At 37.3% G+C, this 25000-nt stretch overlaps 5 protein-coding genes across 15 annotated transcripts in view; 3 read left to right on the top strand and 2 right to left on the bottom strand.

Moving 5' to 3' along the window:
- Nucleotides 1-24281, top strand: part of LOC111476862 — a 26244-nt gene extending 1963 nt beyond the window's left edge. The window contains exons 4-10 of one of the 10 annotated variants that reach the window (XR_002717172.1): nt 1-189; nt 255-500; nt 1138-1230; nt 1459-1659; nt 2314-2483; nt 2583-3057; nt 23957-24281. The exon at nt 1-189 is cut by the window's left edge and continues 177 nt beyond it. Coding sequence is in view for 4 of the 10 variants with exons in the window: in XM_023120706.1 (XP_022976474.1) it covers nt 4849-5172; nt 5460-5600; nt 5700-6068; nt 6388-6633; nt 7308-7400; nt 7576-7776; nt 9013-9225 (1587 nt within the window). In the remaining 6 variants the exon portion in view is untranslated. Of the gene's footprint in view, nt 190-254; nt 501-1137; nt 1231-1458; nt 1660-2313; nt 3100-3854; nt 3997-4282; nt 5173-5459; nt 5601-5699; nt 6069-6387; nt 6634-7307; nt 7401-7575; nt 7777-9012; nt 9396-23956 lie in introns of those variants that run through there. The other 9 variants (XR_002717175.1, XR_002717171.1, XR_002717173.1 and 6 more) reach the window with 9 other exon arrangements.
- On the bottom strand, nt 9637-13413 carry LOC111476875 (taxadiene 5-alpha hydroxylase-like). Its single transcript, XM_023120726.1, has 4 exons — nt 12838-13413; nt 11376-11823; nt 10256-10443; nt 9637-10044 (listed from the first exon to the last, which is right to left on the bottom strand). Exons 1-4 carry the CDS (start codon nt 13336-13338, stop codon nt 9742-9744), a joined length of 1440 nt encoding a protein of 479 aa, XP_022976494.1. The 5' UTR covers nt 13339-13413; the 3' UTR covers nt 9637-9741.
- On the top strand, nt 15079-17185 carry LOC111476902 (CRS2-associated factor 2, mitochondrial). Its single transcript, XM_023120768.1, has 5 exons — nt 15079-15611; nt 15800-15927; nt 16007-16232; nt 16446-16573; nt 16695-17185. The coding sequence occupies exons 1-5, from the start codon at nt 15116-15118 to the stop codon at nt 16785-16787; spliced, it is 1071 nt and encodes a 356-aa protein (XP_022976536.1). The 5' UTR covers nt 15079-15115; the 3' UTR covers nt 16788-17185.
- LOC111476882 (purple acid phosphatase 18) lies at nt 17733-20927 on the bottom strand. The gene is made up of 6 exons (XM_023120734.1): nt 20680-20927; nt 19463-20131; nt 18527-18715; nt 18354-18442; nt 18001-18213; nt 17733-17944 (listed from the first exon to the last, which is right to left on the bottom strand). The coding sequence occupies exons 1-5, from the start codon at nt 20815-20817 to the stop codon at nt 18006-18008; spliced, it is 1293 nt and encodes a 430-aa protein (XP_022976502.1). The 5' UTR covers nt 20818-20927; the 3' UTR covers nt 17733-17944; nt 18001-18005.
- LOC111476900 lies at nt 22068-23446 on the top strand. Of its 2 annotated transcripts, XM_023120766.1 has the most exons (2): nt 22068-22950; nt 23040-23130. In XM_023120766.1, the coding sequence occupies exons 1-2, from the start codon at nt 22238-22240 to the stop codon at nt 23065-23067; spliced, it is 741 nt and encodes a 246-aa protein (XP_022976534.1). In that variant the 5' UTR covers nt 22068-22237; the 3' UTR covers nt 23068-23130. The 2 variants fall into 2 exon arrangements, with proteins under 2 accessions (XP_022976534.1, XP_022976533.1); XM_023120765.1 differs by having other exon boundaries at nt 22069-23446.
- Nucleotides 24282-25000: the final 719 nt, after the last annotated feature.

Raw genomic sequence — 25000 nt, 5'->3', positions numbered from 1 at the left:
ACAAGTGTTAATGTTGATGATATTCACTCTGGAGATTTCTTAGCATTATCCAAATTTCGTGGTCCGTGGGGTGCGTTTGAGACTCTACAGAAGTGGGTTACTGGTTCATTTGCTGGTCATTCTGCTGTTTGCTTAAGGGATTCTGAAGGAAACTTGTGGGTTGCTGAATCTGGGCGTGGAACTGGAGTGGTTTGTATGCCTTTTGTTCTTCATGCAGGAGGATTGTGTTATTTATGCTTTTGTTCTTCTTGCAGGAGGATGATATTATTGATGTTTTACCATGGGATGAGTGGTGGAACTACGAACTCAACAACGATTCATCCAATCCCCACATTGCATTTCTTCCTTTGCATCCTGATTTGAGGGCGAAGTTGAATGAGACTGCTGCGTGGGAGTATGTAAGGAGCATGGTTGGGAAACCATATGGTTATCATAATTTGATATTTAGCTGGATCGACACCAACCATGGAAACTATCCACCTCCCTTGGATGCCCATCTGGTATAACTATCTACTTATTTACTGTTTTCCCCATCTCGAGGTTCGGAGCTGTTAGGAACGATGCATCATTCCCCTGTATACTGTGCCTTATCATTGTAGCATTAAGACTAACCTTTCGCATATGGTAAATGCATGATTCTAGCTCTCCTTTTATTGGAATGCCTTCTGTTGGGAGAACACAGGGTAAAGGTCTTAGGCCTGGAGGGGTCCCTAAGCGCAAATCGAGGAGTTGGCAAAGAAAGCCCTCAAATCTAAATGAATGAGATAACTCTTTGTATTATAAAATGATTTGTGTAAAGCACTCCGCGTAAAGGCCGTAAACTATATATTTTAGTGATGTTCCAACCTTCTTTCATTAGTTCTGAAATGAAACCATCAGGGCTGGTTGATTTGAGGTTTCCCATAGAAGGAATAGCTGCAAAAATTTCCCCTTCTTCGAGTTTATTGGAATGCTTATTTGATCTTTCCATTAGTCTATTAAGTGATGTGCCTAATAGATTAAATATGTACTTGTCTCAATGATGTTTATATATTTAACTTTGTTCTCAGTAATCTGTATGGAACTTGCCATGGTAGCTCCTAAAGAGTTTTATCATTTTACTCTTTGAGTTTGATTGCTGGCACTATTTTACTATAGGTTGCTTCTGCTATGACAATATGGACACAAGTGAGGCCAACCCTTGCGGCAAACTTGTGGAATGAAGCTTTAAACATACGACTTGGAACAAAGGTAGTTATAGTGCTTATCTAGTTAAAGTGAAGAAAGCTTTCTAAGAAATTGATGATTGTGGAGTTGAATATTTGAATTAGCTATCTTTCTTCATAGTTATCGTATCTAAAATGATCCAAAGGTTTCACAGAGAACTTTTGTATGCTGTATTCATAATTGGAGTTTCTTTTTTATCCATTTTTCCTTCCCAATGTTCTTTTGTTTAGCCGTTTTCTTTTTCCTTCGCAGGGCCTTGACCTTCCTGAGATTCTAGTTGAGGTTGAAAAGCAAGGGTCATCTTTTGGCGAACTACTGGCTATTCCTGAACAGGATGACTGGACCTATGCTGACGGGAAATCAGCATCGTGTGTTGCTTTTATCCTTGAAATGTACAAGGCGGCTGGGCTTTTTGGTCCACTTTCTAGCACAATACAAGTCACAGAGTTCACAGTAAGTTCGCTGAGAATGTTCTGCTATATGTTTACAATGTTAAAAAAATGGGTCAATTTGTGTCATTCCTATTATTTTGTGCTGTTTTTGGACAAGAGACGTTGAAGAAACTAAAAGTTGATGGCGGAGGGATATTTTGATCTCGTCAACCATCATTATAGCCAATATAGCTTAGAATCATGCCATTCGACCTTGAACCTTAAGGTTTATTCGAGGAAGGTAAGGGAGGGAATTTAGTCCCAAGCGATGAGTAAGAGGTTCAGTTTAGATAGTTATATATGTCTGAAATTTTTACAGGAAGTTAAGAGGGGAGTTGTGACTTCCTTGGTCGGTTATCATATGTATTTCATTTCTATGGGAGAGAAATAGTAAATAAAAAGATACCTATCATGTTCTTTGGAGTAGGACTAGCCCTTATTTTGTTTAACTTGTCGATAATGTTTGATTAAATTATAAGTTTAGTCCTTGATCTTACATATTTGTATCTAATAGATTTCGGAACTTTGAGTTTTGTGTCTAACAAGTTTTTGACATATTCGCATCTTTTAAAAATGAATGATTTTTATGCAACCAGATAGTAACATTTTATAATGAATGATTTTGATCTTATTTGTGTGTTTTGGGTCTTTAATATACTGTCCATCTAAAATGCAGATAAAAGATGCATACACTCTCAACTTTTTTGAAAACAATTCAAGCCGCCTTCCGAAGTGGTGTAATGGTGGGGACGATGTCAAGCTTCCATATTGTCAGATTCTTGGAAAGTATCGAATGTATTTACCGGGATATAATAGCATTGAGCCCTATCAACATATGAATGAAAGGTGCCCTTCTCTTCCAACCAAGTACTACCGTCCAAAGAATTGCTAGAAACGTCTTATGTCTTGATGATTTCAGTTGTTACAGTATTGATTTTCTTGTAGCCTTCTAAGTTTTTGCATATCTGAAGCAATATGTTGGAACGTGTAGCACACAATGTTGCTTCAGTTCTGTTCCAATTTGTCATTCCTATAGAAAATTCAAATAAGGTATAGATCTCTCCCTCTTTCTCTCTTAAACAGAAATTAGGTTACATTAACTTTTTTCTGTACCTATTGAAAATTAAGCATACCTATAAAGTTGTAGTTAGATGTTTGATAAATTTCAGTGAAATCAGCTGTTCATATTTATTGAGCTTCTATTCGATCAGGCTCTGTGAAATAACCTGCATATGCCAATTATGGAATATAGTTTTTTGCATTGACAATGAACACCCTTAGTATCAACTTATTTGTGCATTTTAGATTTTGAATTTGGTATTTGATGGCATGGATGTACAATGCAACAGCTCAAGCCCACCGCTAGACCGTTAGCAGATATTGTCTTCTTCGGGTTTTTCCTTCTAGGCTTCTCCTCGAGGTTTTTAAAATATGTCTGCTAGGGAGAGGTTTCCACGCTCTTTGTTTCGTTTCTCTTTCCAACCGATGTGGGATCTCACAATCCACCCCTTTCGAGGCCCAGCTTCCTCGCTGACACACCTCCCGATGTCTGGCTCCGTTACCATTTGTAACAGCTCAAGCTCATCGCTAGTAGATATTGTCCTCTTCGGGCTTTCCCTTTTGGGCTTCCCCTCAAGCTTTTAAAACGTGCTTGCTAGAAAGAGGTTTTCTCACCCTTATAAAGAATGTTTCGGTCCCCTCTCCAACTGATGTGGGATCTCGCATACAACGAGTCTAGAGAGTTACAGACTCTTCAACAGTAGTTGGTTTGGACTTGCCTTTAGTTTGATTTGAGCTTCATCTCAGTCATGGATAGATCATCGGGCCCATAAGCATCAAGAATTTTTCTGTGAAGACTCTGATCGTTGGCTTCCTTGCTAAATTGCTAATATATATATGAGAGGCCTACATTCTTCATCCATCCTCCCACACACTCCTTCGGATATTCAGGCTTGAAGAGTGGTACAAGAGCATTCCTCACAGCCTAAAAGGTGCAAGTTGGTGTCAAACCATGAGGTTTTACACAAGCGTGTCGGGGCCGAGTGGTTTGCCTTGCTCAATTCTAACAGACTAGCTTCAGACATTTTAATATTGACTGAAGATGAACTTGATAGGAACCTGCCCATGAATGAATGCTATAAGTTTGCCAAAGAGGGCCAGATTTTAAAATTTAACCCTGTTTTCTGATTCTCTTCTGTAGCCATTTTTTGTTATCAGGTCGATCGGCTCATGGCATGAAGAAGGGCAAGGGGGTGGCCTATAAAGGGTGTCCAAATTCTGAACCAGAGGAGGCTGTCTGAATGATATCTTAGGCAGGGTGAGGAAAACGATGACAGTGAGGTAAACACATAAACCACTTCATTGTTTAGCACATTCCTTGAATTCAAGGTACTTAATTACTATCTTTTTAACCTAAATTCTAGCTTATAGTTTATATTTTACAAGAGTTTAACGTTTTTTTAGAACTTCTACTTAGGTAATATTGTGAAAAATGGCTTACAGTCTCCTAATCGAGAGAGAACGAAGCGTTTTAAGAGATATGTTAGTTATCCTAGGGATCGTGCAAAGAACATAGAATTTGCAAACTTTTCTACAAAATCTGGAGATTTTGCTGAGTATGATTCCGTAGCTGAGTGGTATGTTATCGACTTGTTCTATCATATCTGTGTCCCGTATTCGTATTCGTTTTTGTGTTCCTTAGTCAAAGATATTCTTCCTTGGTGTTGTTTCTGCAATGGTGTGCATTCTATGCAAGTGTCAGATAGAAGCTTTCTGTCAATTATGTTGTTTCTGCAATGTGCATAGTCTCTTTAGGCTTGGTGGATAAATTCATTTGAGTTAAGTTTGACTTAGCTAGAACAGATGACACATTGCTCTAAACACTAATCAAATCAAAACCAGCTCCACTATCTACCGCTATGAAAATTCGAGTTCATATCACTCAAAAACTCTTCGATCATCTCCTTCATAAACAAACATTTCTAAGTCGTCTCAAGCATCATAATATCCAATATAATCATTTAATGGCCATCAAAATGGAGGACACATGGCTTCTAAACATTAATTAAACAAAACCCAATTCCCACTAATCCTACCACTATGAATTGAAGCAATCAAAATAAAGCAATATTGAAAATTCATAATCATAACCCAATCTCTAAGATGCCTCTAAAAAGATGCATATTCCTCCCATTTCTCTAGCATAACATCCATGGCTTCTTCTTCTTGTTTGATTCCCAGAACTGTAATTCTTCTTGTTTCCATTGTGGGTTTTCTTCTTCCATTGCAACTGCAGGCCCTGAAATCGCCGTTTTCTCCTCGCGACGTGCTTCCATTACTACCAAGAAAGGTGTCATGGCGGATTCTGAGCTCTTTCGAAAACCCCGCCAATCTTCTTCCGACATACGTTGGAGCTGTCTCCTCTCCTGAGAAATCTGTTCAGTGGCAAGGGGCTTGTTTCTATCAGAACACCGCATGGCTGGAGTTCCACAACAAGTCTGGCTCTGAATATGGCGGCGGTACGCTTCATATAAAGGTATATTAATAGTTAGTTATTAAGGGAGTTTTTGAGGATTTAAAGCTCTAACCTTTTTGAGTAGAAAAAGCATAATAAGCTAAGTTATGCATAAGTTAACGGTTGTATCATTTTGGACCCGACACTTTTGAGAAACATATAACATAAAACGATTACATTGAAGCACCATGATGAGTGTTCTTGAAGCTATGATTTTTAATCTCGATCTAAAAACTACAACGCACCGGAGAGGCATCTGGGTGTTACACTTACCCGAGATATATATATATATATATATATATATGCAGGTTGGTGATGCACATAGTCTAACGTGTACGGATGTTTATATCTTTGCAACTCCATACCGCTGGACTTGGGATGGCTATTTTCTGAATAGAGAACATACTCTCGAGTTCGATCAATGGGAAGGAAAGGAAGAATTTGAATATGTAAGAACTGTTTGATAATTATTTAGATCTCGTTTGATAATTATTATATCATAATTCTGGTTCTTTATGAATTGGGTGTATGATCTGTTCTGAAATCAGGTTAAAAGGGAAGGGGTTTCAATTTTCCTGATGCAAGCTGGAGTGTTGAAAAGCCTTGAAGCACTGTACAGTGTCCTCCCTTTGTTTGCAAACTCTGAGTGGGGCGAGCAATCCAATATTAAATTTCTTGAGAATGAAATGAGTACCACCTTCAAGGAACGCCCTCCTCCATGGAGTACCAGCGTCAATGTTGATGATATCAACTCTGGAGACTTCTTAGCACTGTCCAAAATTCGTGGCCCATGGGGTGGCTTTGAGACTCTAGAGAAGTGGGTTACTGGTTCATTTGCTGGCCATTCTGCTGTTTGCTTAAGGGATTCTGAAGGAAACTTGTGGGTTGCTGAATCTGGGCGTGGCAATGGTGGAATGGTATGTTTTTCACTAATTCTTAATTTGCTTCACATCCATGCGAGTGCGTGGGATCCGCGCTCCAACCCCCGTGCTTAAAAAGTTGACGTACTCGATCTTAATAGTGCTACTTGACTGCTAGTTGAACTGCAACAGATATTTTTTTCGCATCAAGCCACGAGAGTTCTACTGAACATCACGTGATTGAGCCCCACTACAAAATGGTCGTAGCTCAGCTAGCAATCAAATATTACTCATTCTTTTTAATTCATTATAATATTATCTATGTGGCTAAACCTAATTAAAAGGTTAAATACACATGGTTTAATTATTGTTGCAGGAGGGTGATATTATTGATATTTTAGCATGGGATGAATGGTGGGACTATGAACTCAACAAAGATCCATCCAATCCCCACATTGCATTGCTTCCTTTGCATCCTGATTTGAGGGCCAAGTTTAATGAAACTGCTGCATGGGAGTATGCAAGGAGCATGGTTAAGAAACCCTATGGCTATCATAACTTGATTTTCAGCTGGATTGACACCACCCATGGAAACTATCCTTCTCCCTTGGATGCCCATATGGTAAAAAAGAAACATATATACTTAGTTTACTCACGTTTCCCGCTCCTCAAGTTAAAAAAAAAATTTTAGTCCCGTAACTTGTATAGCTATTTAGTCCTTATACTTTCAAATTTTGTAACAGCTTAATCTCCACCATGCAAAATTTCATAACATTTTAGTAATATTTTTCATGGTAGGATATTATAGATGTTTAGGGACTAAATTATTATTTTCATGAAGGTTCAGTGGGAGATCCTACATCGGTTGGAGAAGGGAACGAAACATTCCTTATAAGAGTGTGGAAACCTCTCCCTAGCATACGCGTTTTAAAACCGTGAGGCTGACAGCGATACGTAACGGGCCAAAGTAGACCATATCTGCTAGCGGTGGTCTTGAGCTATTACAAATAGTATCAGAGCCAGACACCGGACAATGTGTCCGCGAGGATGCTGGGTCCCAAGGGGGGTGAATTGTGAGATCCCACATCAGTTGGAGAGGGGAACAAAGCATTCTTTAAGAGTGTGGAAACCTCTCCTTAGCACACGCATTTTAAAACCATGAGGCTGATGACGATATGTAACGAGCCAAAGCAGACAATATATGTTAGCGATGGAATTGGGATGTGTTGTTACATTCTAACTGGGACCAAAAGTAAATCTTTTGAATTTGATTGTTGGCACTATTTGAAACTACAGGTTGCTTCTGCTATGACTATATGGAATCAAATGCAGCCGACCCTGGCAACAAAGTTGTGGAATGAAGCTCTAAACATACGACTTGGAACAAAGGTAGTTTTCATCAATGATTGGAATATCCACAAAATTGAAATCCCGATAGCGATATCGACATTAATATTTTATAACCCTTAGTTTTTTTTTGGTACTTAAAAAGTAATTTCGAACATGTCCTCGATCCGAACAGCTTTGAAATTCGGAACAGTCATTATGTTGGTTTATGTGGCAGGGGCTTGAGCTTCCTGAGATTCTAGTTGAAGTGGAAAAGCGAGGATCATCTTTTGGGAAACTACTGGCTATTCCTGAACAGGATGATTGGATCTATGAAGACGGGAAATCAGCATCATGTGTTGCTTTTGTCCTTCAAATTTACAAGGCAGCTGGCCTTTTTGGTCCGCTTGCTACCTCAATTCAAGCCACAGAGTTCACTGTAAGTTCCCTCACAATCTTCTGCTCTATATGTTTACATTGTTAAGAACTTGGCCTATTTGTGTCATTCCTATTATTTTGTGCTGCTTGTGGGTAAAAGACATTGAAGAAACTAGACTGCATTTTGTGAGGTTAAATATCTGATATTCGAGTAAGTGAATGGTACATGAATGAACTAAAACTACGTTAGAATGAGCGATCGTAAGGATATGCTGGTTAAGAAAAATTTAGAAGAGTTGAAAGTTACTACCTATACTAAAAAGGTGCATCTTCTTTTTTCGGGTGACTTAATTATAGAAACTCGAAAGTTAAGCGTGTTTAGCTAGGAGCAATTCTATGTTGGACTACTATGAATTTTTCTAAGAAACATGTGAGTGAGAAAAAAAAACATGATAAAAGGTCTCTTGTTGGTTGATGAGGATAATAGTCTTCACTCTGAAGCGACAAGTATGTAACGTGGTTACCTCATAGGAGAGGTAGGAGACTGCTGAGGCCATCAAGTGTTGAATTTGGATTCCATATCCTAGTTCGAATCCTGGGTATGATGCATTACAAAATAGGTCAGGTATTTCTACTAGACACTAAATTGATAGTTTAGCGATCTATTCGACACTAAGAGACTTTTGGATACAAAAAGAAAGTTTCGGATTTATAAAAAACTTTTAAAATTCAATGACCTATAAGACATAATGTAACAGCCGCCAAGCCCACCACTAACCGCTCTTATACTATTTGTAACAGTCCAAGTCCATCCACTAATAGGTATTGTCCGCTTTGACCTGTTATGTATTGTCGTCAGCCTCACAATTTTAAAACGCCTCTGCTAAGGAGAGGTTTCCACTTCCTTATAAATAATGTTTCGTTCCTCACTCCAATCGATGTGGGATCTCACAATCCACTCCTTCGGAGTCCAACATCTTTGCTGGCACTCGTTCTCCGCTCCAATTGATGTAGATCTCACAATCCACCCCCTTTGAGGCTCAGCATCCTCACTAACACTCGTTCTACTCTCCAATCGATGTGAGATCTCACACAAAATTTAAAGTTCATAAACTAATGACCTGTTTGGTATACCTACTCTTTGTATAATTCTTCCATTCTTCTCGAGTCAAAGTTCTCGGTTAATGACCTATTTGAGATATTCTTCTAGCAGTTGTGCTACATTTCTTGGGTTCTTTTTGTAGATCGAGTTACTAAATTGGATGATTTTGCTCTTTCTTCATATGCTTTGATGCAGATAAAAGATGCATACAATCTCAACTTTTATGAAAACAATTCAAGCCGGCTCCCAAAATGGTGCAATGGTGGGGATAATGTGACGCTTCCATATTGTCAAATTCTTGGAAGGTATAGAATGGATTTGCCTCGATATAATACCATCCAACCCTATCAACATATGAACGAAAGGTGCCCTTCTCTTCCAACTTACTTCCATCCAAACAACTGCTAGAAACCCTCTTCAAGGTTTCTTTCGTGTCGTGCGGGTTGGGTCTTGAATACTTGACGATAATAAGTAGTCTTGCGTTTAGTTTAAGGTTTGATGGGATACTAATAACAGACGTGCCTAGAAATAAGATGTCTTACAATAAAGTAATAAGAAGTTCATCGTTTCGTTTAAAATTTGGTGGGATATCCATACATAATATATATATATATATATTATGTGTTGATAATATTTTTACATTAAGCAGGGGACGGGACAGGACAGGGCGGGGAATTGGACAAAGATGGGAACGAGGAATATAATCCCTAGTGTGAACACCCTTAGTACAACTTATACGTACGTGTTTAGATTTTCACATCGATGGTAACAAAGAACACATAAAAATGAACTCGAAACTTATACAACATTACAGACAACTGAAAACATAACGATGTACATAAAAGACAAGATTAAACCTAGAAATAAAGTATAGAATATTACATTACAAGTCACCCAAGACTAGTCGATTCGTGCTAAGTTTGTTCATAATTTGGGGTAAAGTTGAATGGGTAACCCTTTGTTGGGCATCAAGCTTGGATCTCTGGTCAAGAAGTCTTGTGAAGAGAGCTTCCAAGTGAACTGAGTGATTATGTAATGAATTGTGACAAGAGTTTCAAGCTTTGCAAACTCATAGCCAGGGCAAATTCTGGGTCCTCCACCAAATGCGATGAAAGATAAGGGTGGTGGAATGGACGTCTGGTTCTGATCAAATCTACTTGGTTTGAACTTTTGTGGGTCTGTGAATATTTTCTCGTCCAAATGGGTCATTGATGCCGCCCAAAATATCTGAATTCAGTGAATGGTAGTTCATCAATGTCGGGTTTAGAAGAACAAATGAAAAGAAAAGGGAAATGGGTTTGAGTTAATACTCGTCGACTTATGAGTTTAGTACCTGAACTTTAAAAGAATATTGTAAAAACTGTAAAGACTTGTGAGTTTAGTACCTGAACTTTAAAAGAATATTGTAAAAACAGTAAAGAAGGTGAAGTTTGCTTACTTGCCATCCTTTTGGAATAGTGTATCCACCTAATTGAATGTCTTTAAGAGCCACTCTAAACCCTCCAAACACAGGTGGGAAAAGTCTCAAAGTCTCCAATGCTACTCTCCATGTGTACTTCATCTTGGAAACATCTTCCCAAGTGAGGGCCTCCCCACATTCTTTGCTTCTATGTATGTCTTCATGTTCTATTTAATTATAAATAGTATACGTTTAGTTGTTATTCAATTCCGTCGATGAATTTGACTAACTGATAATGAACAATGATCCAATGAAGAGTATACTTTTAGTTGGAGTTACAAATATAGCTCGAAATCTCATCTTAATGACTGAATAACTGATTGATTCTAAGATTAGAATGACCCCATTGAAGTTATCTAATCATTGAAAAACCTTTTTAAAAGTCAACATTCTAAAACTAGGCTGTTAAGGTGTTTAAATCGATATTAAAACGTCCGAAGTCCAGAAAAAAAGTCCAAATAGGATAATATTTGCTAGCGGTGGGCTATGGTTGTTACAAATAGTATCAAAGCTCAACACCGGGCGGTGTGCCAGCGAGGGAACAAAACTGTGCTTCCAAGGGAAGTGGATTGTGAGATCTCACATTAGTTGGAGAGAGAGAACCTCTCCCTACTAGATGTGTTTCAAAACCTTGAGAGGAAGCCCAGGAGAGAAAGTCCAAAGAGAGTAATATCTGCTAACGGTGGGATAAGGCTAGAATTGTTACAAATAAACCTTAGGGTTTGTGAATTAAGAAAAATTTGTATGATTCTCCTTCCTCCGAACACAACTTACCACTTTCATCATACATGCTCTCAAAAGAGCAACTCTTCTCAAAATCTCAAAAGATAATGAGTTAGAATCCTATTTTAACTGAGAATTCTTGTGGTTTCAAAGATTTCGACTATAAAAGAACCAGAAACGGAGAGCTTTCCCCGTCCAACAAGCACTTACAACAGAGGCCACCCACAAGCACCCGACCCACCCCCTTTGACTTACTTGGAACCCTAATAACTTAACCAATTCTACTAAGATCGAATCTCATTTTTTCAAAATCCTCAACGATTTCATCTAAACTACACCCCATATATAAGAAAGAACTCGAAATTTACATACATACCTTGAAGAACAGCTGCATAAACAGTTGGGTTTGTAGCCATAACCCTAAGCATAAGAGTAATCAAAATGGATGTTGTGTCATGTCCAGCAATCAATAGAAGGATGATATTGTGCACAATTTCCTCCTCACTCAAAGCTTGTTCTTTGTCTTTGTTCTTGATGCTAAGCAGACAAGTAATCAGGTTCTTATCCTCTTCCTTTTCTTCTTCTTCTTCTTCCATTTTTTGTGCCTTGTCCTTCAAAAGCTGCTTCAGTATCTGTTGAACTTTTGCACTTGCGTTGAGGCTATGGCTGTACCTTGTGAATGGCAGGTTGATTGGAACAGACCAAATCCCATCCACCATTGTTTTGAAGCATTCTATTATGCTCTTTCTTGTTGGCCCTTCTTCAATCCCAAACAGGAGAGAGCATATGATGTCAAAGGTTAGCGTTTTCATCAATGGCGCTACCTGCGTTTTTGTAACATTGTTAAGACGTTAAAACGACGATTTAGGTCTCGTTTGATAACTGTTTTGTTCTTTGTTCTTTCGTTTTTTGAAGTTTTAAGGTTATAAACACTATTTCCACCTTTGAATTTTTCGTTTGTTATCTACTTTTTACGGGTTTTTAAAGCTAAAAAAGAAGTTTTAGTACCTTGTTTTTCATAAACTTATTTATTGTGAGATCCGACATCGGTTGGGGAGGAGAATGAAACATTTTTTATAAGGGTGTGGAAATCTCTCCCTAGTAGACATGTTTAAAAAACTTTGAGGGAAAGCCCGAACAGAAAAACCCAAAGAGGACAATATCTACTGGTGGTGAGCTTGAATTTTTACAAATGGTATTAAAGTTAGACAACGGGCAATGTGCCAGCAAGGACGTTGGCCCTGAAGGGTAGATTGAGCGGTCCCACATTGGTTGGAGAAGGAAACAAGTGTCAGCGAGGATGTTAGGTCCTAAAGGGGGGTGGATTGTGAGATCTCACATCAATTCGAGAAAGAAATGAGTCCCAATGAGGAAGCTAGGTCTCGAAGGGGGGAGGGTGTGAATTGTGAGATCCCATATTGGTTAGGGAGGAAAACGATCTCACCTCGTTGGAGAGGAGAACCAAGTCAAAGAGGACATATCTTCTAGAAAATTTCACTTATGGTCCTTGAAGTTTGACTTATGTTATTTTTTGTCACCAAGTTTTCAAACTCGACATTTTAGCCCCTAAATGTCATTTAATCTCATTTTTTGTCCCTACCGTTTTTTTAACTCGTCATAATATCGAGCTCACTATATATATATATATATACTAAAATATAATAATTTTTTTATTATTTTTAAGTTGCTAATGTAGCCAAAAAAAAAAAAGCAAAATTGCTAAAATGTCGGGTTTGAAAATTCAGACTCAAACGCAACCTACATCAAACCCGAACAATTTATATAATTTTTTTTGATAAAAAAGAAAAAGAAAAAGGAGAAAAATTTAGAGAACTCACAATGACTTCCTTGTTGCCATGCCAATGCAAGTTTAAATGCTTCCTAACTTCCCCATCCATCTTCCCCACAAACCCTTTCAAGCTCTGAGGCCTCAAGAACCAAACCAATGCCCCTCTAACCCTCTTATGATCCTCACCACTCAACTCCGTCAAATTCCTCTCTCCCAAGATCCTCCTCAACGACTCCGTCTGCCTGTTCGACACTGCCTCCTCCTCCCCCGAAAACACCACCGCCTTGTTCGCCGCCACCCCATGTACAAACACCGTCGGTTTCCCGAAAAGGGTCATCTTCGAAATTGGCCCATACTTGGCCACTCTCTGCTGCAGCCATTGCTCGGCCGAGTTTGCTCGCATGGCTCGAAGAAGGCTTAGGCTCTGGCCTATAAATGGGACCCCCAGCGGCCCCGGAGGAAGGTTTTTGGCCTCCGCGGAGGAGAAGAAGGTGGCTCTAAGCCTGAGATAGAGGAAGATGGTGATGAGAAGGAGGATTGTGGCGATCATTCTTGGTTGGTTGGTTTTGGTTTTTTTGAAGTGAGAGCCTATCTCATTGCTATTTATTTGTGAATATTATATTATTTTTAGGTATAAAATACTATTTAAATTATTTATTTTAATATATAAATTTTTTCGTGAAAAACCCGATCTCGGGAATTCTTTCCACCCGATTCCTACAAAAATAAATGAAAAGGATCACAAGAATGAGGGACGGAGAAAGCTTCTCCGTCTCCGTCTCCGTCTCTGTCTCTATCACCGTTCTGTCTTATAGATATGTCTAACTTGCCAAATTATATTGAGGTGTTTACGAGTAAACATTAATAAAATTTGATGAATTTTTAAACATAAAAAGTACCGATTACAATGATCGGTGAGTTTTAGCCAATCATATTATTCGAACGAAACAAAACTAAAAAACAAAAGACATAAACTTAGTAATATTCCAAATTGATCCATGGGAATCAAATTGTGTCCTTTTCTTGGCTGCAGGCAAACACTAAGTTTATATGTTGTTGGTATGTTGCTATATTATATATATATATATATATATAATATATATTATTTATTTATATGACTTAATTTGGGTTCTATACAGTAGACATATGGAAAGAGGAGATTTAATAAGAATTTAAAATATTTGTAATTATTAAGGTTTTGTTTAATAATTATTTAATTTTTTTATTTTTAAAAATTAATATTATGAACACGCATCCATATATTTTTTATTTTTCAGCTGCTTATATGTTCCTTTCGAATCTGTAGATGACAGAAGAACGAACAAAAATTAGTAATAGAATCCAAATTTTTTCGAGAAAACTTTGATTCCAAGAAAGAACACATGTAAAAGAACATACTCATCAAGCAACGTCGTTCGTTCTATAGAGCTCGACCAAGAACACCAAGAACACAATATATTTGAAATAAGAACTCTACAACTTTAACCTTAAAGTTGGCAATAATAGCAATATTTTGTATGTTATAACATTGTTCGGTTTTAAGTGTAATCCAATGCGTTCTTCTTCTTGAAAGTTGCAAGGCTCAAGTATCTAGCTAGAATTAGAACCGATCCAATACCCACATTGCCAGTTAGCGATGTTGTGTGTCACGGTCATATTTGTCCAAGGCGTGTTGCCCTTGGCCACATATTTGTTATATGTCAAAACTCTTACCTTGTATCACTTGATAGTTTTATAGTTTTACAGTTGTACTATAGAAAATGCGACTAGCCGTCAATTCTTCTCTCCCAAATTTTGTATGACCATTCGGTTAAATCAAGTCTAGGCTTACTATACTTGAATCAAATGTAACATAAGGAATGTGGCTAGTTGTCAAATCTTCCCTGCCCGAAAAGTTATATGTTATTAAGTCGTTGTGCTATCTTTTTGCTTGTAGTCATCTAACACTAGTTTCAATCTTTCTTTCAACTTTATTTTCAAAAATCTTTCAGCCCGTTTTCTAAAATCTTCTTCTCAATATAAAGTTAGAGACTTGAGTATACATTTACCGATCATAAGACCAAATTGGCTTAGAGACTTGAGTATACATTTACCGATCATAAGACCAAATTGGCTTGACTTATTCAGAGTTACAGGCGAGTGCTTGTGGTTTCCTGGATGTCTACAAGCCCTCAAACGTATTTACCATAGTACCCCTAGCTTGTCTTTGGAAATGACGTGGTTACCCTCGCCTCGTACCGCTAAAACGACGTCGTACGAAGTTCCCTTCTTCTCTGCCTCGCTGCAAGACTGTTAACCTCCAGTATACCCTCGTTGAGCCGCCGAAGATGGCTATTCATTTACGAACCCGAATCAGATTTCCAGATCACTTAAACCAAAAATCCAGTGGCTATTTCCTCTCGATTTGCCGATTTTTCTCCAAATCTCTCTCTGAAATCCCTTACGATCCGCCATTTTCTCCTGTTTCGAAGCTCCAAAAGGCGAAGAAGAAGAAGATCCAAGATGGAAATTCGAATTCAATCAAAAACCCTACTCTTCCTCTTCATTCCGATCTTCCTTTCGATTTCTTCTACTCCTACTCCGAGACCAATCCCTCGGTTAATCCGATAGGCTATCGAGAATCTCCCAAATTCTCGCCGTTCGGACCTGGCCGACTTGACCGCAAATGGACTGGAACTTCGGCTCCTTCAGAGGTGGAAGTGAAAATAAATGAAGTGTTAGAGGAGAGAAAACGGATTCTTGGAGATCCATTATCGGAGGAGGAAGTTGCAGAGCTTGTGGAACAGTATCGGCATAACAATTGTTCTCGGCAAATCAATCTTGGTATGAGAATTTGAATTCATGTTAATGGAGGAAATTGGCTGGTCGCTGTTTATTTGTATTTCTTATGCACATTCTACAGTTTTGTTCTTGTTTTTCATGATCATGAACTGTTGCTCAGATATTTGTTTAGATCAATTAAGAAGGAATAGAGGGTTTGAGTAGTTTGGTTTTGCATTTGACTTAACTAGGAAAAGGGGGAGTTACTCATAACATGTTGGATGATATACACAACCATTGGAGAAGGGCTGAAGCTGTGAGGATCAAATGCTTGGGAGTGCCAACTCTTGATATGAACAATATATGTTTCCATCTTGAGGTTTGAATCTCAATGTGTTCAATTTAAAGATGAACTTTCATAAGGAAATTACCTGATGTGAGCTATAGTTTCTCTGTAGGACAAGTCTGGTGGGAAGATTATATATCGACATATCAATATCCTTCTGTTATACCGTGGTCGAAACTACGATCCCGAGAATCGACCAACTATACCTCTTATGTTGTGGAAACCTTATGCACCAATATATCCAAAGCTTGTGAAGAATGTGGCTGATGGCTTGTCATTTGAGGAAACAAAGGAAATGAGAGGCAGGGGATTGAATTCTCCTCCTCTTATGAAACTAAGTGAGTAATCGTCGTTTCAATGCACTATTCTTTCTATCATTATAGATCAATCGGTGTCCAGTGTCTAGCTCTGATACCATTTACTTATGCTCAAGTTGACTACAAATCTTTATTTTCTTTACAAGATTTGTTTGTTTTTGAGATATGGCTAGTAAGATTGCATTTTGAAGTTTTATTAAGTTGAAACTTCACCCATGAGTGTGTTTTCTGCAGCGAGGAATGGTGTATATGTTAACGTCGTGGAGAGAGTTAGAGAAGCTTTCGGGTTCGAGGAGGTGGTTCGACTAGATTGCACTCATGTTGGAAGCAGTGATTGCAAACGGATAGGCGTTAAATTAATGGTAAAGCTCTTCTCATCCCATTAATTCTAAGTATGTTTGTAATCTAAAGATTAAAGCATAGAACTCTGGTCAATGTTGATTGAATACTGTCCATGCTAAGTTTCCCCTTCCGACAATCCAGGATTTGGTACCTTGTGTACCCATTTTGTTCAAGGACGAGCAGATTATACTGTGGAGAGGGAAGAAAGATCGTGAAGAGGACGTGAACTCGTAGATGGTGGATGTTGGACGTCGGGGACGTGCGTGTGGAACACGCGGTCTCTGTTATCAATGATGTTATAGATGATGAGAGGATGGATTTTCTTCAAGGATGAGAAAACTATAATGTGTACTCATTTTGTTCGGAGATGAGAAGATTATATAGTGGGGAGGGAAGAGAGGACGAGAAGAGAGCACGAACCCGAAGAAGGTCGATGCCAACAGCGAGAGGAAATGTAGCTTGAATGAGTTTTGGGAATTTGTTGATGTTCATTTCTCAAACCTTGTGTTGTAATGTTGAAGTTGAGCATCTCGACTAACCTTCTCATGCAAGTTTATGCTCGTTATAGATCTTAGACTCGAACATCTTTGATTAATATCATTGTAACAGCTCAAGCTCATCGCTAGTAGATATTATCCGTTTTGGTCTGTTACGTATTGTCATTGTCCTCATTTTAAAACGCATCTTATAGAGAAAGGTTTTCATACTTTTATAACAAATGTTTCGTTTCCCTCTTCGAACGATGTGGGATCTCACAATCTATCCCCTTAGGGACTAGTGTCTTCAATGACACACCGTTCGATGTCTAGTTCTAATACTATTGGTAGTTGTTCAAGTCCACCACTAAAAGATACTGTTCATCTTAGCTTGTTACATATTGCTGCTGATAGTGAAAGGGTTCTACAATCGTATAAAAAAGATTGTCTCCCTCCCCAACTGATGTGGGATCTCATAATCCACCCCCTTTGGGGACCCAACGTCTTTATTAGCATACTGCTCAGTGTCTGAATCGATACCATTTGTAATAATCCAAGTCTACCGCTAGTAGATATTGTCCGCTTTGACCCGTTACTGTCACTGTCAGCCTCACTGTTTTAAAACGCGTCTAATAGGGATAGGTTTTCACACCTTCATGAATGTTTCATTCCTCTCTCAAACCAATGTGGGATCTAATAACCCTGACATCAAATCTTGGGATAGCTTCGATACTGAGCAATAACGATAATTGATTTGCTACAATCTATTGATATACCTTATATAATCTATTGATATACCTTATATATAATGAGTTTTAGTCAAATTACAGGTGTAGATGCAGATAAATGAGAATAATGGAACTAGAAACTGATGCAACTAAGATGAATTATAAGTTCACATCAACTATTTACATTGGAACAGAGAGGAAATTTCTGAAGGAGAAACGATAAACTATGTTAAATCGATCCAAAGGTTTCATCTGAAATTCTTCGGTTGATGGTTCTTCTCAGCAACACAACCAGAACCTACCAATGAGGTTATCCATGCTTGATCAGACTTCACTGGTTCATCATCATCATTTCTATGCCAACTCCAAAACGCATGAGTTGAGTTCACTATATTGAGTTCCCCGTGACCGAAACTAGCTTCCCGAAAAATTGACCATTCAGGCTGTGAGTTGTACCTAAATGAAACGAAATATGAATCAGCTTTCAACATTTTCATCCCTTAATGTTCGTACTTATGGAATGAAATAGCTATATTTCGATAATTATGGTTATTGAACTTTCATAAAGAGTTCACTTTAATATAGTTATCCCATACTTGTGAGCTAAACCTTCTCGGTTTCCTCCGTCACCAATAGTTATATGCACAGCACCACAAGGATCAGATTTTCCAGCATTCACACGTTTCTGCCAAAGAGTGAAAATGAATCAACAGATACTCGAGGCGAACAAGGAATAATCAGATATGCAAAAAGAGCAAAAATTATATACCGAGCGTTCATAAGCATGGACATGGCCAGCAATGACTATGTCTGCCCCAGCTGCATATAACAACGGCTCTATGACAGCCATCATACCTGCACCTTCACCTTGATGAGCTTTATTACTATTGTACCATGGCACATGGAATAACACTACTAGCCAGGGTGTTCTTTCCCTGTCCACCTTTGCAAGATCAGCCTATTGAACAAGAAAATTTCTGATATAAGAAATCTATTCAAGGGATTCATGGTAGTGGAAGGAGTCGAGAGAAGACGTTGAATTGAATGGTCAAATCCAATGAACTGGTTGGGTTAGGCATTTAGACTTTGACTAGGATCGCACAACAACGCACACACTCGATCTAGATAAACACAAAGAACATGGGAGAGAAAATGCAAAGAGGAATATTGGCTAAGGTTTATATTGATGTATGTACAACAAGAGAATACTGAGAATACATTTTCAAAACATAGGGTATATATATATTGCCTAATAGGGTATATATATATATATATAATTCATTTTAATATATATAACTTTACCCGATATAATCATCTACTATATATAACTATCTACCATAGATATAGCTTTTTACCCTACCTATTTATTATTTAGTACTATTTACTTCATATGTCATTTACCATATATAGCTTTACTATATCTATGATCATTGACTAAGCTATAAATAATCACTAGGTTCCGTAACCTAAGGCTCAAGGTTCATATGGCTTAATGTTCATATGATCTTATAAAAGTGTCATAAACTTCTACTCAATAAGCATCCCAATCTAATTAAACTAAATGCAGAATCTCACCTAAATAGTTATTTCAATAGAACTAGACAGTTTTCTCTTAACTAATTGGGCGACGACTCTCTCTCCCTTTCCATAAATAATATCAACTAGTGGGAGATTCCTTCTGTAAAAAAAATTAAAGCTCACGAACCTTCAACCATGCATATTGATATGAGGATTCATCATAATCAGTATACGATCCAAGCATAATCACATGAGTTCCGGCAACTTCAAAAGAATAATAGAGATTTGAACTTGATCCACTCTCCTCAAATGGCATCTTCCATCTTGCATTATAGGAGTCAAATGGAGCCTTGAATAGAAATATGTCCTCCTTTTCATGGTTCCCTTCAGTTACCATCCATGGCCTCGCACTTGCAAGCGGCTCCACAAGCTCACCAAATGTGTCCCACCGATGCTGCAAGTAATCAGCGTAGGATAGGTCGCCTGGAAGCAGATGAACATCATATTTGCACAGATCAATGTGCTCTAGTGTTGATTTAGTCCATCCACTTTGACCCAGGTCCCCAGCCACTGAAAAAGTAATTGGCAACTGGGAAGGAGGTGTCTTCAGCTGGAACTCAGAACCTTCCCCTCCACATCGGTAATAATAAACCGTCCCAGCCTTTAGAGGACCGATTACTGTATGATGTATCTTCCCTGACTTGTACAACATATAACTATATGAGGTGCTCTCTCCTTGAGAAACAGAAGTATATTCTCCAGGTGATGTGCCATATTCAACATAAGAGGGAGCAGAATGATCGTTAGTAATCCATGTGACTCTCATATGCTCGTCTCCTGCTAGGGAGACATGCACCTAAAAGGAATTAATGAAATACATCAAACAAAAACAACTCAAACTCCTAAAACTTTCCTTCATTCATGGACTTCGAAAATTAGCACAAAATTATGCAAGTGATTATCAATGTTAATTGGTTAAGAAATGATATTACAGGGATTTGTACCATGCTAACGATCTTAGCCATTTGTTCTTACTCCAGCATAATCATTTGTTCTTGTTCTTAACCAATCTAGGTTGATGTTAATGATCAAAACCCTAAAACTACCAAATTCAGAAGGGGAAAAAAATCGTTACTATTCTTAGCCAAGATAGTCCACCAAATTTCTTCACAAACAAACATACAGATGATACTAGTAAATACCAAGATTTAACAGGTCGGAAATTGACGAACAGTTGACAAAAATTACTGTACAACGAGAATTCGATTTAAAAGCGATTCACCTACAAGAATCGAGCTACTGCAAAATCAACCATGGATTCACAACGAATCTTAAAAAATCCGACACAACAACGACTCAATCTCGCTTGCACAAACAAAACTCAAGAAGAAGTGGAAATGAAACCTGCAGTGGCTGAGAAGATGATTTAAAACTCCATGGAAAATGCAGAGTTTCGCGTGGTTGAGGACGAACATAATCAGCTCTGAAAGTGGAGATGATTGAAACGAAGAGCAAGAGCATAAGAATCACCTTCCCTTCCATTTTCACTCGAGTTCATTCGATTGCTTCCTGCAATTTGTTAGAACACCGAAGAAATCACCCTTTTGAAAATTGTTTGTTTGTGTGAAAAGAAGAACAATTTATCCACTTCTTCTTCCATTTCCACTTTGGTTCATACTTGACAGTGACAGAATTTACAGAACCTTCATAATTTATAAAATTATATTATTAAATCATTTTAAATAAATGCTAAATTCAATCTCTTTATTTAATTTATCGAATAAATATTATAAAAAATCAATTAACTAAATTTTATAAATTCAACTCAATCAATAATAAAAATTAATTTTTTTACCTTATTTTAATTTTTTCTAATTAAAAAAATAATGTAAAAATTACCAAAAACTCAATACTTTCAACCATAAAAATTAAATTATTTTTAAAAAAATAGAGTAAATAATTTTATTTATTTATTTTTTAGGAAATTGGATTTTCCACGTTAATTTTTTTTCTATCTTTTATATATTTCTAAAGAAAATATTATGTTTAATGGATAATTTTCAATTTTTAATATAATTTCAAATTTAATAATATTTTATAAATAAAAAATATAATATTGTTTATTTATTTATTTATTTATATTTATATATAAAATAAAATAAATATAATTTGTCACTAATTCATAGAAAAATCTATATTCGTCGTTTACATTAATAGATTTTCGTAGGTTTGTTCGATCTCTAACGCTTAAAATTTAGGATAAAACTATTTATTTATTTATTTATTTTTCTCTCGATGATCCTAACTTATAAAACTATTATCAATCGATGGTGGGTAACGACCCAAACTCCAATAATAAATAAAATTAATTTTTTTCCTAACATAATTATCTTTTAAATTAGATTCGAGTTATATATAATAAATTTAAAAAACTCTCGATCTAGTTAAAAGGATAAGAGCACGAATTGTCTTGTGCCAAATTTTCAAGCCACCTGATCGAGTTAAAAATAAAAGTATTTTAAATATTAAATTCGAACGAAATGAAATGCAAGTTTTCAAATTTATTAGCAAGTCGGGTTATTGATGTTGGATGATGAAAGTTCCACATTAGCTAATTCAGGGGATGATCGTGAGTTTATAATCAAAGAATAATCTCTCCATTGGTATGGAGTTTCACCAAAAGTAAAGTCATGATAGCTTATACTCAAAGTGGACAATTTCATACTATTGTGAGAGTCGGGTAACAATCGGAATTGGTGAATTGTTGTTTTAAAATAATTAAATGATTAAAAAAATTGAAAAAGGGAATATTGCAATGAAACTAATATGAGCCAATCATTATTACACGTAGGAAAACTTATCTACTCAATCAAACGACGTCGTAAAGTACGTACACTTTTCTACTTCTACAAATGGCGTTGTCGGGAAATTCGCCGGTGACGATAGAGCGCCGCCGAGAACGATGCTTCATTTTCGATTTCGGATCCGGTTCGGAAACTCTAAAAACCCGCTAAATCGCATTCCTCCAAATCATCTTCAATTCAAGCTTCTTCAAACCCTAGCTATGGCGGATGTTCCTCCCAGTTCCGGAAGACTCGTTTGTCCATCCTGTTCGAAACCGGCTCGTATCTGTCTCTGTTCGCGGCTCCAAAGCCCTAGTCTCGAGAACTCAGTCGGAGTAATCATTCTTCAACACAGTTTAGAGAAAAAGCACCCGCTAAATTCTTCTAGAATCGCAAAATTAGGTCTCAAGAATGTCGAGATCGCTACGGTTTCCGACGTTAATTTCGAGGCTCGATTCACTATTCGGTTGCCTGAACTAAATTCTGATGAAGAATTTAGTTTCGGAAATGGTCAAAATGCTGCTCAAAAGCCTCAAATTCAAGTACAGAATCGGGATGAATCTCTAGTTGATAAACCTACTTGCACAAAATCTGACGAAGGAGCTGCGATTACCGCTACGATTGGGAAATATGGCGTCGTTAACTCATTCGATCACATCTGGATGCATCAACCGAGTTTGCAGGATCTTAAAATCGATGAGACTTTCGCATCTCCAGAAATTAGGGCATCAATGGCGAAAGGATTCATCGTGAAGAAACTGCAGAAGCGGAAGGTGGATGAAAGCAAGGAGCTAGAGGAATATGCCGAGTTCGAAATTGAGGTTCCTCCCAAGTCAGTACTACTTTTTCCCTCTGATAATGCTTTTACTGTAAATGATGATGATGTTCATGGTAGTGATTTTCATGTCAATAATTTGATAGTTTTAGATGGAACATGGGCAAAAGCTAAGAGAATGTACAATGAAAATCCTTGGTTGAGGCTTTTGCCTCATATGAAGTTGGATTTAGAGAAGATGAGCTTGTATAGTGAAGTGAGACGTCAGCCTAAGACTGGTTTTTTGTCCACCATTGAAAGCATTGTCTATGCCTTGAAAGTAATAGGTGATCACCCTGAGGGGCTGGATGATTTGTTGGATGTTTTTGAATCCATGATAGGAGATCAAAGGAGATGTAAAGATGAGAGGTTGAGAATTACTACTCAAATTTAAGATTTCCTCAAATCAAAATGGGCAACACTTGGTTTGGTTCTCGATGAATATGTATTGACCGACGAGACGTCGAGAAGTGAGTAGGCTTCTATTGCTATGCAATGATAGACAGGATTTGTAGACCTTTGATTCTCATTTGTCAAAGAGGTGAGATGTGAGATTCCACATCGATTGGAGAGAGGAACGAGTGTCAGTGAGGACATTGGTCTTCGAAGGGAGATGGATTGTGAGATCCCACATCGATTGGAGAGGGGAATGAGTGTCAACATCCTTGCTAGGCCCTAAAGGAGGTGGATTATGAGATCCCACGTCGGCCGGTTGGATAAGGGGTGGAAACCTCTCTAGCATACGCGTTTTAAAAACCTTCCAACAACATCTTTTCATCTAAAGTCATAGGAACCAAATGGAGCCCTTTAATAGCAATGCATTATCCTTCTCATGATTTCCTTGAGTAACCAAAATCCCATTCTCGACCTTATCACGACCTTGCACTCGGCTAGATACTCTGGGGTTCAAGTATCCATGGACTCGCAGTTTGCTTACTAGTTTCATATAACTCTATAACAGTCTTAGCCCACCGCTAGCCGATATTGTCTTCTTTGGGTTTTTTGTTTTGGGTTTCTCCTCAAGGTTTTTAAAAGCGTCTGTTAGGGAGAGATTTCTACACTCTTATAAAGAATGTTTCATTCTTCTCCTCAACCAACGTGGGATCTCACAAATCAAGCCTCTGGTTCGTATCTCTCATCAAAAGGGTCTCGAAAAGTGGCTTTACAAGCCCTCCATGTGTTTCTCACCTTGCAGCTAGAAATGAGCTTCTCAAAGGTTCACCAGATGTTGATCTGGTCCGTTCAGCAACTAGGAAGGAGGTGATTTTTGCCTTCTTGTTTTTTTTTTCTTAATTACATCTCTAAACTATGTAATTCTGAGTACTTAGAAGTAATTATAAACATTTTTTTTAAGAATATTTAGAGTCGTTCCAAACATGCTCTAAACAAAAAGATAAAACTTTGTATATGAGTTCCAAACATGTTCTCTATCAACGTTTTCTCATCTCAACTGATTCAAACTTTCTCTTTAGAATGATAATCTTCATGAATAGGATCAAACTTTATTACGAGCTATTTACATGAGAGTCTCAATTGTCATGGTTATTTGTGAAGTCAGGAGGACTGAATTTAAAACTAATTAAAATTACGGTTTCAAAGTATGGATACTAAAATACTATTTTGACAAAATATTTATGTTGTATATAAAATTTGTGCTATAAATTTGCAAAGAAGGACCAAAAATAGGTTTTAAAAGTGATGTTGTTAAATTAGGGAGTTTAGATCCTCAACTTTGAGGTTTGTATTTATTTAATTTTTAATCTTCAAAAGTATCTTAAATTTTGGGTTGGAATTGATTGGATTGGAACTCAAATATCAAACAACATAGGTTACATTAATAAATAAAATACGATAGAACTCAAATATCAAACATTCGTTACGGTTATATAGGTTAAATAATTTTAATCTTCATAATAATCTTAAAAGTAGGATAGAATATGATTGGATTGAAACCCCATTTTTGATTTGATCGAGTTGACCCAACTAAAGAAACGTCAATCCACAAGCCGATCCAAAATTTTTAATTTTAAAAAATTCAACTAAAAAAAAAAAAAAAAAAAAAAAAAAA

Source organism: Cucurbita maxima, unplaced genomic scaffold, assembly GCF_002738345.1.
Source record: "Cucurbita maxima cultivar Rimu unplaced genomic scaffold, Cmax_1.0 Cma_Scf00003, whole genome shotgun sequence".
Taxonomy (NCBI): Eukaryota; Viridiplantae; Streptophyta; class Magnoliopsida; order Cucurbitales; family Cucurbitaceae; genus Cucurbita; species Cucurbita maxima.
Note: the sequence above shows the minus strand (reverse complement) of the source record. Positions and strands in the feature narration are given on the sequence as shown.

Coding starts and splice junctions, on each gene's coding strand:
- LOC111476900 (XM_023120765.1), top strand. CDS start 22,238: ATGCTTCATTTTCGATTTCGGATCCGGTTCGGAAACTCTAAAAACCCG.
- LOC111476875 (XM_023120726.1), bottom strand. CDS start 13,338: ATGATCGCCACAATCCTCCTTCTCATCACCATCTTCCTCTATCTCAGG. Junction 11,824..12,837: donor ATGGCAACAAGGAAGTCATT/GTGAGTTCTCTA, acceptor ACAAAAACGCAG/GTAGCGCCATTGATGAAAAC. Junction 10,045..10,255: donor CTATTCCAAAAGGATGGCAA/GTAAGCAAACTT, acceptor CACTGAATTCAG/ATATTTTGGGCGGCATCAAT.
- LOC111476882 (XM_023120734.1), bottom strand. CDS start 20,817: ATGGAAGGGAAGGTGATTCTTATGCTCTTGCTCTTCGTTTCAATCATC. Junction 20,132..20,679: donor CATCTTCTCAGCCACTGCAG/GTTTCATTTCCA, acceptor AATTCCTTTTAG/GTGCATGTCTCCCTAGCAGG. Junction 18,716..19,462: donor ATCAATATGCATGGTTGAAG/GTTCGTGAGCTT, acceptor CTTGTTCAATAG/GCTGATCTTGCAAAGGTGGA.
- LOC111476902 (XM_023120768.1), top strand. CDS start 15,116: ATGGCTATTCATTTACGAACCCGAATCAGATTTCCAGATCACTTAAAC. Junction 15,612..15,799: donor TTCTCGGCAAATCAATCTTG/GTATGAGAATTT, acceptor TGACTTAACTAG/GAAAAGGGGGAGTTACTCAT. Junction 16,574..16,694: donor GGATAGGCGTTAAATTAATG/GTAAAGCTCTTC, acceptor CCGACAATCCAG/GATTTGGTACCTTGTGTACC.